The 15,685-nt window shown below is 35.8% G+C and overlaps 1 protein-coding gene across 10 annotated transcripts in view; it reads right to left on the bottom strand.

Annotated features, from left to right (window-relative positions):
- The window catches only part of dgki (diacylglycerol kinase, iota), a 288,696-nt gene that overhangs the window by 155,670 nt on the left and 117,341 nt on the right, over positions 1–15,685 (bottom strand). For all 10 annotated transcript variants that reach the window (XM_039769554.1, XM_039769556.1, XM_039769555.1 and 7 more), the window contains exon 2: positions 656–761. In XM_039769554.1, coding sequence (XP_039625488.1) covers positions 656–761 — 106 coding nt within the window. The remainder of the gene's footprint in view (positions 1–655; positions 762–15,685) is intronic.

Here is a 15,685-nt window from a genome sequence, read left to right as displayed (position 1 = left end):
TAGCATTGCTAGGGTTAGCAAGAGGACAGCTATCTGGTCTAACACAGATGCTGCTGAGAGAGCTTCAAGAAGGCTATGGATCAGGAGAGGTGGCCAATGAGCTAATACTGCTAAGAAAGAAGCTGGGATCTGATCACCCCCGGCAGGGTTGCTTGGGCGAGGGTGTATGATGTTGAAAGACCCGAAACAACCAATGACTCCAGGATAGATCACTAACGACGTGTCCAAGAGCTTCCATAGGATTTTTCTCATAACTGGTGGCCTTAATGTCTCTCACTTCATTCAATGGGTTACAGTGAATTAGATATAAATCTGACACAAAAACAGCATTCAAAATGTGTCTATGGAAATTGAATGGTTCTGACTTAAATTTAATGAATCAGTGTAGAGAAAATAATTTTAGGGATCAATGGATTGCAACTTTGAATGACAGACAGCAAAGTGTAAGAAGATTAGAATAAAAATAAAAAGATGCCACTTCAAGTTTCTGCACTCCATCAATGTGTGCAACTAAGAAAATGACAGTCTGCGTGTTCCTAAAAACTTGTACATTTAAGTTTTACTTTCAAATATAATGCACTCCAAAACTTAAACATGGATCTTTCAATACTATACTGTGACACAGAAGAAACTCTTTTGGCTTATAGTGACTTACACTCCAGTCAACTGTACTTCTTATTTCTTTGGCTGGCCTGTGAGAGAGCACAGGATAAGGTGCTTGTAGTCCAAGATGCTGCAGTCCAGAGCGAGAAATGGCTTTTCTGGAAAATAAGAAATATAACAAGATAGTCTTTTTTAAAATAATTAAATTTTTCAAACAATAAACATTTAATTTACTAAGAGAAAATGTCAAAAGGTCTAGCTGCTCTGTATGTAAAAGAATTATTTTTCACTCACACAATTACTAAGTGTATCCTCCAAACATAAGGGATGGTACTGTGCTGTGCGCAAGAGAAATACTGTAAAAGCACCCCTTACAAAGTCAATGACCATTTCTTTGACAAAATCTTGAAGGGGACACTCTACCTCAAAACACAAATGTAAAAGAATAGTACTATGCTAAGATGCCAACATCTTCCATTGTTACTATAGGTCATTTTGCATATCAAATTAGAACTTTAGAACAATCTAGATGTGAACAGGCCATTCACCCCAACAAAGCTTGCCAGTTCTTTCCACTTATTTCTTCCAAAAAACATCAAGTCGAGTTTTGAAAGTCCCTAAAGTCTTACTGTCTACCACTCTACTTGGTAGCTTATTCCAAGTGTCCATCATTCTTTGTGTAAAGAAAAACTTTCTAATGCGAAATTTACTCTTAACAAGTTTCCAGCTGTGTCCCTGTGTTCTTGATGAACTCATTTTGAAATAACAGTCTCGATCCCCTTCATAATTTTAAACACTTCAATCATGTCACCTCTTAATCTTCTCTTGCTTAAACTGAAAATGCTCAGCTCTTTTAATCTTTCCTCATAATTCAACCCCTGGAGCCCTGGAATCAGCCTAGTTGCTGTTCTCTGGACCTTCTCTTCCACTGGCACGGTATGCACTTTTTGTAGCCTAGAGACCAAAACGGCACACAGTACTAAAGATGAGGTCTCACCAGTGCATTATAAAGGTTGAGCAGAACCTCATTGGACTTGTACTCCACACATCGTGCTATATAACCTAACATTCTATCTGCCTTCTTAATGGCTTCTCAATACTGTTAGGAAGTCGATAGCTTAGAGTCCACTATGACTCCTAAGTCCTTCTCATAAAGTGTACTCTCGATTTTCAGACCGTCCATTGTGTATTCAAACCTAACTTTTTTACTTCCTATGTGTAATCCTTTATATTTACTGACATTATATTTCATCTGCAAGAAATCTGCCCAAGCCTGTATGCTGTCCAAGTCCTTCTGTAATGATTTAACAGATTCCAAATTATTTGTCAATCCACCTATCTTGGTATCATCTGCAAACTTAACCAGCTTGTTACTTATATTCCTATCTAAATCATTTATATATATTAAAAATGGCAGCGGCCCTAGCACTGACCCCTGTGGAACACCACTCTTAATATCAGCCAATTCTGATATTATCTGCTTTTCTCGCACCATCATCCTCTGCTTCCTGTGTCTGAGCCAATTCTTCACCCATCTAAAAACATCACCCTGAACTCCCACTTCTTTTAGCTTGATGCCCAACCTCTCATGTGGCACCTTATCAAATACTTTCTGAAAGTCAAGATAAATAATATCATATGCTCTTTTGTTGTCTCCTCATAGAATTTAAGCATGATAGTAAAATACGACCTCCCTCTTCTGGACCTATGCTGACTGTTCCGAAAAACTGTTCTTGCCAAATGTTGCTTAATCTTATCTATACTAATAAAAGGCAAAGCCCTCACTCACTCACTGACTCATCACTAATTCTCCAACTTCCCGTGTGGGTGGAAGGCTGAAATTTGGCAGGTTCATTCCTTACAGCTTCCTTACAAAAGTTGGGCAGGTTTTATATCGAAATTCTACGCGTAATGGTCATAACTGGAAGCAGTTTTTCTCCATTTACTGTAATGGAGATGAGCTTCAACGCCGTGGGGGCGGAGTTTCGTGTGACATCATCACGCCTTCCACGTAATCACGCAGTACATAGAAAACCAGGAAGAGCTCAAAAAAGGGCTTAAGAAAACATGCATTATATAATTGAGAAGGCAGCGAAACAATAAGAAGCGAGCGAGTGACATATACAACCATATTCATGAGTTCTGCTACTTCGGAAACAAAGCACGATGTAAACCTACACTTTAAATTAAGTTCATAGACAGGCTGCCGCTGGCGTTTGTAATTTAGTGCCTGCCCATATAAGGCCGTCCGTCAGCAGCAATCCAATAGCAAACTGCCACGGGTAAATATTCACGGGTGAAGGACTGTGCTTATGGAGAGGAAGATGAGATGGTCAGGGTGGTGTTTGACACAAACTCAGCGAAACTGCGAGAGAAAGTTTTAAGTGCCAGGACTAAGGTAACATTAAATACAGCTATGGACATAGCACGAGATGGCACCAGCACAGCTGGGAACCTTCGATGCAAGTACACCGAGTGGCTCACGTGAACTGGCGCGTGCACAGATAAAAGCAACAGTTCCAAAGAGCGCTGAACAAAACCGAATTACACAATTGAAATGGCAGCAAAAAATATGAAGCGTCTGATAAGCATATTCATAAATCCAGCTACTGCGGAAACAAAGCACACGGTGGAAAAGTCAATGTCCCGCTAAAGGAAGACAGTGTAAAAAACCAGTGCATGCAGTGTGTCAGGTCTCAGATAAAGAAGAAGACGAGCTGTTTATTGATGCAGTAAGAAACGAATCGATGAATGAAACCTGTCATCTTTACAACGATTGACAAACACGGAATGTAACTTGAACACAACACATCCTACAAATACGAACCTGATTGAAAGAAATAATGATAATCAAATCATTGATGACAGCAACACTCAGTAACACTCACAAAACAAATACTGTATATTGACAGTCATGTTACGTTATTTTTAAAATGTTCCCTTTTCTTTTTCTACCTTTTTTAACACACTACTTCTCCGCTGCGATACGCGGGTATATATGTATATATATATACCGATCTACATACTCGAATAATGGATACTTTATTCGCCATCAATGATTGTTTTGGTAAAGCCATACTCAGTGTATTCATTAGATGAACGGTAAAAAAGTAAGAGCGAGGGAGGATGCCCAGAGGGACTGGGCGGTCTCTTGGTCTGGAACCCCTACAGATTTTTTTTTTTCTCCAGCTTTTGGAGTTTTTTGTTTTTCTGTCCACCCTGGCCATCGGACCTTACTCTTATTCTATGTTAATTAATGTTGACTTATGTTTATTTTTTATTGTGTCTTCTATTTTTCTATTCATTTTGTAAAGCACTTTGAGCTACATTTTTTTGTATGAATATGTGCTATATAAATAAATGTTGATTGATTGATTGATTGAGGCATGCAGGCTGTAGTGCGCGTCAACTCTATCTGAATTGCGCGATCACATTTGAAAAAACATATCTTTTCAAGTTCTATTTAGTCCATATGTGTTAAACTCAAGGGCATAAGCCACATCCGCCCGGCGTAATTATATCCGCCCGCGAGATCATTTTATATACTGTATTATTGTTATTAAAGCCGGGTATATGAAGCGCTGGTAACACAATAAACTACAGATCCCATAATGCAGCGCTTCAGCTGCCTTGCATCAGGGTAACCTGAATGCAATTCAGAAGATACAGAAAACAGCATAATTAAATAAGAATCTGACACTTCAGCGGACGTTTTAACCCGTGCACAATCACAAAGTGATTTCAAGTGAAGCTGCTTTTATGGGAGACACAAATGCACCAGTTCACCTTGCCCCACTTTCCCTGTTGCCAAGTACTGTTAAACCAAGTCGTCACTACGGTGTTCCCAAATACGCACTTTGCTGATAAACTGAGCGCACTGCGCACTGAGTTTGCACGGCGCTTTGGTGACTTTGATGAACAAAAAAAGTCCGTCTACATGCGGCTCGAACCTTGTGCATGTTTGGTAGCACATATCTGTGTGAGAAGCTCTTCTCAGTGATAAAGACTAACAAAACAGCACACAGGAGTCGCCTCACTGATGAGCACCTGCAATCCATCCTGAGAATCTCCACAACACAGAACCTCACAGCAAACAGAAACGAACCTGTGGCCAAAAAAGATGCCAGGCGTCCAGCTCTAAAATGACATATGAGCAAAGACAACTGAATGATTTGATTTTTATTGCACGTAAGAGCGGGAGTCAACCGTTCTAACAAACAGCGTATTGCACTGATACGAAATAGCTGTGTGTGTATATATATGTAGATATGTATGTATATGTATATATATGTTTATATATATGTGTGTGTGTATATATGTAGATATATATGTATGTATATATGTGTATGTATAGATATGTATATATATATATGTTTATGTGTGTGTGTGTAAATATATATATATATATATATATATGACAACAACACTCATCACTCACAACAGTGACAAAACAATTACATTGACAATCAGGTTACGTTATTTTCAAAATTGTTTCCTTTTCTTTTCATTGCTTCTTTAACACACTACTTCTCCGCTGCGAAGCGCGGGTATTTTGCTATATATATATATATGTAGATATATATATGTAGATTTGTATATATATGTGTATATACAGTATATATGTAGATATGTATATGTTGTATATACAGTATGTATATATGTGTGTGTGTATATATACAGTATGTGTATATATATGTACTGTATATTTATATATATGTTTATATGTATATATATGTTTATATATGTGTCTGTGTGTGTGTGTGTGTATATATATATATATATATATATATATATATATATATATATATATATACCAGCAACACTCATGACAATTACAAAACAATTACATTGTCAATCATGTTACGTTATTATTAAAATGTTTCCTTTTCTTTTACTTCTCGCTGCCAATCCCAGGTATTTTGCTATATATATATATATATATATATATATATATATATATAAAATAGATAGATATGACAACAACACTCATATCAATGACAAAACAATTACATTAACAATCATCTTACGTTATTTTTAAAATGTTTGCTTTTCTTTTTCATAACTTCTTTAACACACTACTTCTCCACTGCGAAGCGCGCCTTAATAATTCCTTTCATTAATTTTCCTGAGATGCATGTTAAGCTTACTGGCCTATATATGCTTGGATCTGCCCTGTCACCCCTTTTATATAATGGGATGATATTTGTCATTTTCCATTCCTTCAGAATTTCTCCAGTGCGCAGTGACTTCCTAAAAATATGTGTCAAGTGTTTATATATGTACTCGCTAACCTCCTTACGAACTCAAGGGTAAATATTATCTGGTCCTGGTGATTTGTTTGATTTCAGCTTATTTAATCTGAGCAGCACTTCTCCCTCTAGAATTTCCAAATCCTTCAGTACCTCCTTACTAGTCGTATTTACGGCTGGGAAGTTATTCACTGGCGGCACGGTGGCACAGTGGTAGTGCTGCTGCCTCGCAGTTAGGAGACCCGGGTTCGCTTCCTGGGTCCTCCCTACGTGGAGTTTGCATGTTCTCCCTGTGTCTGTGTGGGTTTCCTCCGGGTGCTCCGGTTTCCTCCCACAATCCAAAGACATGCAGGTTAGGCCCTAGTGTGTGCTTGGTGTGTGGGTGTGTTTGTGTATGTCCTGTGGTGGGTTGGCACCCTGCCCAGGATTGGTTCCTGCCCTGTGTTGGCTGGGATTGGCTCCAGCAGACCCCCGTGACCCTGTATTCGGATTCAGCGGGTTAGAAAATGGATGGATGGATGAAGTTATTCACTTCCTCACTTGTGAAGACCTCAGAAAAATGCAAGTTTAGGGAATCTGCTGTTTCACTGTCTGTATCTTTTAACTCCCCTTTACTATTTCTGATGCACTTCACCTCCTCCTTGACTATTCTTTTACTACTAAAATACTGAAAGAATCTCTTAGGGTCTTCTGCTATATTCCTCTCTAGCTGTCTTTAATTTTCCCTGATATCCTTCTTAATGGTTGCCCTTATGTTCTCAAATAATGTAAAGTAGAAAATAAATAAACAAAATAAAAACATTTTTGAAGTAAACATGTAAAGCAAGCTATTGTACTTACACAGCATTTAAGCCTAGTGAAAGATATCCTAAAGCAGTTCCTTCTCAAGTCTAATTGTAATTAAGAAAGATTAAATATTTATTTACGGCAACCAGTTATTATCTGTCTATGCGAATTTGTACACTGTATGTGGCTGGACTGTCAAAATGTCATTTAAGCAGCTGTCTGTTTATTAGATGTGCCACATACAGAATTCCATATTACATAGTAAAGTCGGGCTACTACACTTGGAATTTTTCTCTTACTGTAAGTTAAGTAATGTTTCCCTGTACCTTTGCTTAATTTTTCACTACAACAACAGCCCCTGTTTTCATAGAAGGTCCTTCTCAAGTCAACACCTTTTCAGAGTACATCACATTTATAGACCTTTTGCACAACCACTTATGCTTTTTCATTAGAACAGATGCTGATTATGGACTTTGTAACGATAACACAGTGAGTCAGAATTGGAATAGAAGCAGCAACCCTGTGGATTTAAGTTCAAGACCTTATTCTATTTTCCTATAAGGTGGGCTGAGCACAGCAGTTCAAAAGAAAAGTGCGATATCAATCCATTGGTTATGGTAATGTAATTTAAACACACACAGCCAAACCTCTGTGATTTCTATGCATTGCCTGAGGCTATATTTGTGGATTTCTGCATGCTTTCCAGCTAACATTGCTTCAATTTATACAATAAGTTAAAAAAAAACAGTGGGAGCTAGTAATCTGTGAATTTTTTTAAATGACTTACACTCATAACTAGTCCGTTTTCTAGAGAATTTAAAGTAAAAAACAGCATGTTGCCTGTTAGAAAGCCAGAAAATTTCAAATAATGGAAACTGGGCTTGCATAGTGATTGACTTTCATGCAAAGAAGTGCCCCATAAGCAGCGAGTGCTTGTGAATATAAGGATGCAAGAAATTAAAAGTGGTAGAAAGTTCACCAGTAGATAGATCTACCTGGTTTATTGTCCTTGAAAAATTCCTGAATAATTCTAACGAAAAACAGTCACTACCTACTTGAAGGAAAAAATATTTTCCATTCATTTGTTTTAAAGCTACTTATCCTGAGCAGGCTTGTGGAGAAGCTGGGGCTACCTAAGCAAGCATTGGGCACAACGCAGGAACAACCCCTGGACAGTGATGCCCATACTACAATAAATCAAAGACCAAGCAAATAATTTAGGTCAACATTTGCGTGCATGCCATTATGAACACTCTGGTACACTTTGAAGTAGCCATCCAATTTACATGGACTCCAGAGTGCAGAACTAGTTAAGTACAAGTAGATAATACCTCCCTCTCATGGATTCCGCATCCTGGATTATAGTTTGCTTGATTTGCCCATGTCTCTGTGGGTTTCCTTCTGCGCATCCTTCCATATCACTACGGACATGCTGGTCAAGTTGACTGACAATTCCAAATTACTCCCTAAGTGAGTGTAGGTTTGTGCATGAGTGGGCCCCTGTAATGGCTTGGCACCACATTAAGAGCTGTTTTATGCCTTGTGCTTAGTAAGGCTGGCACAAAAGGCTCACCCTCCCAGCCCTAAATTAGATTAAGCATATTTGAAAAAACTTGCATGAAATTCTGCTAAGTAAATGGGGTTGAAGATATTTAAAACAATATGTTTTAAAATCAGTTTTTTGAAATTGACCCTAAACTTAACTGGAAGCCAATGCAGAGACTTACAACAAGCATTACATATTTGTGTTTCATAGTCCGAGGATTGATCTTTAAAGATCACGGAATTGATCTTTAACCCAGGAAATTGGTAGAAAATCGTCAGTACCCAAAACAATACCTCATCCTGAAACAACTGGATGGCCAGCTCTGACTGTGCTTTACAGAGAGAAAAGAATTACAGTAGATCTATCAAACCTTCGCTTTATCGATCATACTGAACATTATATTTCACTTTTCTTTAAGTACATGTGTCATGTTTTAATTACGACAACAAATTCAAATATAAAAACAAAATGAAACAGCTACTGTACCACCTTTTTCCTCTTTCTGAGTGTTTCTTTCAAACACTAAAAAGCTTCTTTCTTGTTATCCTGATGCAGATTCACTTTACTGTTACATAACTTGAAGTTTGTCATCTTTTTAACTGATTTGAGAGAAAAAAGAAACATTTCTTCATACAGATATATTTTTCCCTGCTGAGCAGAGTTTTGATACATCTACATTCACTTCTTCTCCAAGAAGACTAATATTCTCAATAAAACCCATGACCAGTTAGGTTTCTATATACAGACACATGCTGTAGTTCTGTCTTCTTACCAGTCATTTTATATTATCAGTTTCTATGTAGTGAGAAGTATATTAAAGGTCTTCTATCCAGCCTTTCTGCTAAATTAAATGTGACTCTTCATTCCATCAGTTTCTTTGACACTAACTACCTTTTCCATTATTCAATAAACCAGACTTGGAAAAAGGTCATTAACATGCCTTGCATTTTGACAGAATGTACAGTACCATAGGTACAAACTCCATTACTACTACTGTGATACAAATAAAAAATACTTTTGTTTAGCAATTGTTTAATCTCAGAATAGTATGCCCTTCTTTCTCAGAACACTGTTTATATTTTCTGATATCATATACCTAACTGGAGTCATTATTTTCTATGGAAGCAGTTAGTGATAATACTTTGGATGAATCAATGGTTTGGATGAATGATGCTTTCTAAAATAAAGCTTGGTTGGTATACAAATCTACATTTGAGGTTACTGGAGCATTTCAAATGGGGTTACAGATTCAATATATTGATGATCAAAGGAAAATTATCACACATCAGTGTGTTTTTGATCAATGACAATGACCAAGTATGGCTACACTGTATTTAAACTATAGTGCTCTCTCCAAATGTGTAGCACATTCATTAAAAATAAAATATTGACTCATTTTGACACAAAAGTGTTCATAAATGTCAAGATTATATTTCCTAACTGATATGATATATTCATTGTCCAGAGTCTACTAATAATTCCTTAGAATGCACACCATTTGAAACTTGGTACTTAGAGTAAGCAAAAAATAATACCATAAAATATGACACACTTTACAAATATGAGAATTGGTTAAAGAGTCTGTATATATAGGTACATACTCTTACACACACAAACTCACACAGACATATATATCTGTATTTTCTAAATTTTAACAGGTACCAGGCAGAAGCATGAAATGTCTTTATATTTTATTATCACACATTATCATGTGTATCCCATTTATTTGTCTAGAGGTTACCACGACTGCTCTTCTTATCACATGCATCAAACAAGACATGCTTGCAGTTACACACAATGTTATGTGGGTTTTGAAGGAACTAATTCTTTACCATAATTAGAAACTATGTGAGTCAATAAAATAATACAGATTACAGTCAGGTGAAGTGTGAAAAAACTGAGGCTGGTAGCTTATATTATGTTTATTCATTTGTCTGTTTATTTTAGTAGAAAAGTATTAAGAAAATATATCATTTAGACTTACAATGAAAAAAAGACATGGAGTTAAATTATTTTTAGATTTAAGTAAAAGCTCATTTGGACAGTTTATAAATAAAACCCAGCAAACTGTAAGTTCAATGCAGAATTGTCTTAACTTTTGTTTATATGAAAATATAAATCACTTATTATACTATGTGATAGAGAATACATTTAAAAAGAAAAACGCTTGAATCATATTCAGAAATAAAACAATCAATATGATCAGTCATAAGAAGTAAGCATGCAGATCACCCATCTTTGTCAAGATCTGCATTCATGTTTTGTTCTTAGATGTTACAACTATCCAGATGGATGAAAGCAGTTGTCTCTATTCAGCTTTTATTTTTTGCTCCTGGCATCATTGATCATTTTTTATATGCTTGTCTCATAAATAAACCATTTTTTGTCTGTCTCTTCTCTGTGAACGCAAACTAAACATGAAATGGCTGAGCTGTATCTAATAAGCACACACCTGCTGAACTGAGGCACTACAGCAAGAATTCTGGGTTTTTATATGGTGCTGCATGACTGTGGCCTGCTTGGAAGCTCTCTGCCAGATCACACTGGAATCTTCCAAACAAGCTTGCTCATTATACATTTGTTTTGCAGTCCCTAGTATGATGTATTCCGGAAGTGTAAGAATAATAAGAAACCTAACCCCTTCAGAGCATACAAATATACATGTGTGAGTATCGGAAAAGCTATGTTATGAAACTTGCATGCACCCAATAAATTGCATGAGCTCTTTAGTTTCTTAAAAGCAGTTATGCTAACTTTGCTGTGGCTTTCTAAAAGCAAAGAAAATTTTAGTTCAGGGTGCTGAAACTGTTAAGAGTTGTCACTGTTAAGTCATCATTGTCATAGAAGTAGTTTTAAAATGGTGTTCTGTACAGATTAAAGTGAAATTCTTTAATGTCCAACCAACATGCAACATACTGTCATTCTTTAGTACTATTATAAACATCCATCCATCCATCCATTTTCTAACCCGCTGAATCCGAACAGGGTCACGGGGGTCCGCTGGAGCCAATCCCAGCCAACACAGGGCACAAGGCAGGAACCAATCCCGGGCAGGGTGCCAACCCACCGCAGGACACACACAAACACACCCACACACCAAGCACACACCATAAACAAGAATGTATTAAAATAAACAAGTAAACTTTTAATTCATAAAAAAGTGATATATTGGGTAGTTCTCTTGCCACTGTTGTCGGTGGCCTGAGTTCAGATTTTATCAGTGCATGTGGTCTTTTTTTTTTTTGCGGTACTCGAATATTCCTTAGGTTCTGGCCTTGGCCTTCTGCCTGATGCTGCTGGGATAGGCTCAGATACCTGGAAATGCTAAATTAAATGAAACAAGCTGGAGAGAGTTATGCCATGTTAAATACCAAAATAAATAATCTTCATTTACTCACTGAAAGTAGCATCCACCCATTTGATTAACAGGAAAGAAGATAAAATCATTTCTTGATTGACATTTTTTAATATTTTTTTAAAGATGAGGAAGCAACAAAAGTCAAATAACAGAAGCCAATAATCACTAGAGTAACATTTTGAGCTACAAGGAGGAGGATTACCCTTTTATTTGATATGGCAGGAAAGAGTAAACACACGTTAATCATTTTCAGGCAAAAATTCTTAGTTTGCCTTAAATTCCTTACTGAAAATTATTTTCCTTGACTTAATAATACGATACATGTCACAAAGTGATGATACACAGAAAAGGCTGGATCACATTTAAAAAAACATTGGGACAATAGTAAAATAGAATAAACAGTAATGAAAGAGTAGCTGTTTTTGTATTTTAAAAGTACAGTATATTACGATCATGAATAAAATTTTAATGTATTTAAAACTTTCTTTGTATTGTTGTTCTTGTTCATGTATATCTCAGTTGTATTTCCCTGCATTTCAGGTGTAAAAGTTTTCATTCCCTTCTAATTTAATTGTCGATCAATTGATGTATGACTGAATAATCCAGCAAGCACAAATATGCAAAAGTGAAGTGTTGCTGAGCAATGTTATTGTTACTGTTATACCCAAGAGCAGGTTTGTTTCGTCCATTTTCTCCGGTTCTCTCTGGCTGTTGTTGTTTTCTTAATGTTAGTAATGTTATATAGTCCTTTTTGATATCAGTTAAGTTGTGCTCTTTGATGAACTGTTGGTCTGTTGTAATATGCCTTTACATACTTCAGTTACCAAATATTTTCTTTTAGACTTGTAAAAGAAAATTCTTTTTTTGTTCTGAAATGTTATTCAAAAGCTTAAGGACCAAAACATTATTTATTTATCTTATGGCAGACCTGATATCATCAGATTTCTGTTATTATTTGAATGACATCAGAGTTTTAGGACATTAATTCACCTTTGAGATTAATCAGCTTTAAACTCAGCCTCGGCCTTAAGGATGAAGATGCACAACACTCTGCCAGGCATTTCACCTACAATTGGACTAATTTGAGAAATTTCAAAATGGATGACACAAAAGCTTCTATAGAACTAGTGAATTTATTTCCACACTGGACAAGAACTGGTGTCAGAGTTCTGCCTTGAAAACAAATGTACTTAGAAAATGGTATAGCATATATATAGCAACAGATGACAACCTACAATGGCTTATTTACATTGTTTATTAGTAACAACAACTATGTTAATGTAAGGGAAATAAAAAATCTTGTATTATTTGTATGTAAAATTGCACTTGCAAATATATTATGATTTGCAGCATCAGAAAAAAAATAATACCTTATCAAAAACAAATAAATGAATAGGATTTTTTAAAAGGCTGCACTGTTTTCTCTTTGCACCCAAAATAACATGAGTAAGGATCATAAACCTGACATCCTACAGGTGGAGGAAATTTTAATTATGCCTATTTGATTGTATAAATTGATAAGGACTGACCTGTGAACTCAGAAAGATGACTGCTCCTAACCCTTTCTCTAAATGTGAATTACCGGTAATTATTTGCTTTATCTTTTTTTGGTATATATTCTTGACCATTCTACATTAATTTTTATTTGATAGCAAAAAGGTCAGATTCAAGACATTTCAAAGTCTCTGGTTTTCCTTATGGGTGGGGTCAGTTGAATTGAAACATAAACAACACTTAAAAAATGTATTATTTTCGCAGTGGATTGATTAATTTGTTTAGATGATTTATCACATTCTTACTAGATTTTAATAGTCACACTTTATTTAAATAGGTCATAGAGAGCACTTATTTCAGTTCTACTTGGGACTACAAAGTGGTTAACGTATGCGAGATCCACAAAATAATCACAAATTTGATTTTAAAGGAAGCTTATAACATTTTGATTGCTTTCAGACTAGATTCTCTGTGACTGTCATAATGACCATCTAAAAGTTAATATTCCTTGTCAAGAATAATGCAGTTTAAAAGAAACAAACATCCATCTATCCATTCATTTTCCTATTCTGGAGTCCATAGCCTTTTACTATCACATATAGTTACAGTTTGTGTAAATATATGTAAAACATGTATTTTGAATGATTTGCCATAAAATGTTAAGTATTAAATGTAGCCATCATCTTTATTTGATGGGTGGCACAGTGGTAGCACTGCTGCCTCACAGTTAGGATTCCCGGGTTCGCTTCCTGGGTCCTCCCTGCGTGGAGTTTGCATGTTCTCTCCGTGTCTGTGTGGGTTTCCTCCTGGTACTCCGGTTTCCTCCCACAGTCTAAAGACATGCAGGTTAGGTGCATTGGCGATTCTAAATTGTCCCTGATGTGTGTGTGTGTGCCCTGCCCAGGGTTTGTTTCCTGCCTTGCGCCCTGGGATTGGCTCCAGCAGACCCCCGTTAGCCTGTAGTTAGGAGATAGCAGGTTGGATAATGGATGGATGGATCTTTATCTGATGCTAGTATGCAAGCCAAGTGGTGTAATTGTTAGAGATGTAAAAGCACAGTGCTTTACAGTATTAATAATTCATAACATACATTCTTTACCAATTTGAGATAAACACAGAGTAATTTGGATTCAAATTGTACATTGCACAAGTCTTTTAAGATTAAAATGTTCTAAAATCTGTTATAGACAGCATGCTAATTGCCATTGATGTCAACAAGCAGTGGCCTTGCTAAGCCATATTATTCTGGAACTGTCCCAGACCTAGACCATTTGGAGGGAAAAGTTTTGCTTATATCCAATAATGTTGGATTTAAAATAACTCCTAACCCCATAATGACATTATTTGGAGATAAGATTATGCCGCAATAAATCTATTGAGATCTCCTATAGCACACATTAACTTCTACTGCTTATCTGCATGAATCTTCATTCACCTTTTATAAATCAGTAGAAAGGTGCTGACTTTTTGTATTTTCATGTATAAGAAACAATTTGAAAATGGACCTTTTATTTATATGACACAAAAGAGGTGGGGTGTTGATTCAGATTTTTTGTAACTTCTAATATTTATGTTTAGTAATGGTTATAAACATGTTTTTTGGGAACTGTTGTTGTACTTACTGTAATGTGTTATTTCAGTGTAATAAAACTAAAAAAAAAAATTTAACTAGCAGAAATGTTAAAAACTGAATTGTGATCAAGCTGGATGATAAATCAACAACAGCAATCACAAAAGCAAATGAGAGAAATTAGAAGCCTGGACAGCTATTGCAGTTGCCATGTTAGATACTGTATGTGAATTATTTTTTTTATCTTTGCACCATAGAAAGTATCTTGACGTTCTGCAACACCAAGTAAATATGGTGATAGGCAGGTTATTCAGAATTTTGTGTCATCTCCGTATAAAAAAATCAAAACTAAATCATTAACTTGGAAATAAATGGATTTAGTTTAGCAACTTTTCTTAAGATTTGTGGGCAGTGAGATGGGATGCTTTAACTTATTCCTGACACAAACTGTTTAGGAATATAAATCAATACTGAAAATGGCTGAGAACATTTTGGACTTGTTTGTGCTGCCTGGTTAAGGGACAAGCTTTGCTTCAGCAGCATTTGAAGTTATATTCTATAGCTGATGATATCAGTTAAGCAGATGCTATAATTATTTATAAAGTATATAAAAATATATTCTATTTAATACTTTATAGTACCTTCTCCAATTTATACACATATACTGCAAGACTGTTGTTAAATAATATATACCTCAGATATAATGCATGTCATAAAACATTTAAGCCATATAAAATTGATCTAAAATCACACAAAACGACTAAGATACTATAATCAGAAATCGATAGATAGATAGGTAGATAGATAGAAAGATAGATAGATAGATAGATAGATAGATAGATAGATAGATAGATAGATACTTTATTAATCCCAAGGGGAAATTCACAACAACAATCACGTGTCCAAACTCTCTGGGCAAGTAATAGGGACGCAGACTTACGGCCAACAGTTTGATGTCCCTGCAGCATCTTAATTGAACTGAAATCTTAATTTCAAAAATATTTTATTATTGCTAATAGTGCAATTAATACTTATAGACTGTTAACAGCTGCTTATAATGGCCAATTAAACTGGTAATG

Source organism: Polypterus senegalus, chromosome 11, assembly GCF_016835505.1.
Source record: "Polypterus senegalus isolate Bchr_013 chromosome 11, ASM1683550v1, whole genome shotgun sequence".
In the NCBI taxonomy this organism is placed as follows: Eukaryota; Metazoa; Chordata; class Cladistia; order Polypteriformes; family Polypteridae; genus Polypterus; species Polypterus senegalus.
This window is presented reverse-complemented; position numbering and strand designations above follow the sequence as displayed.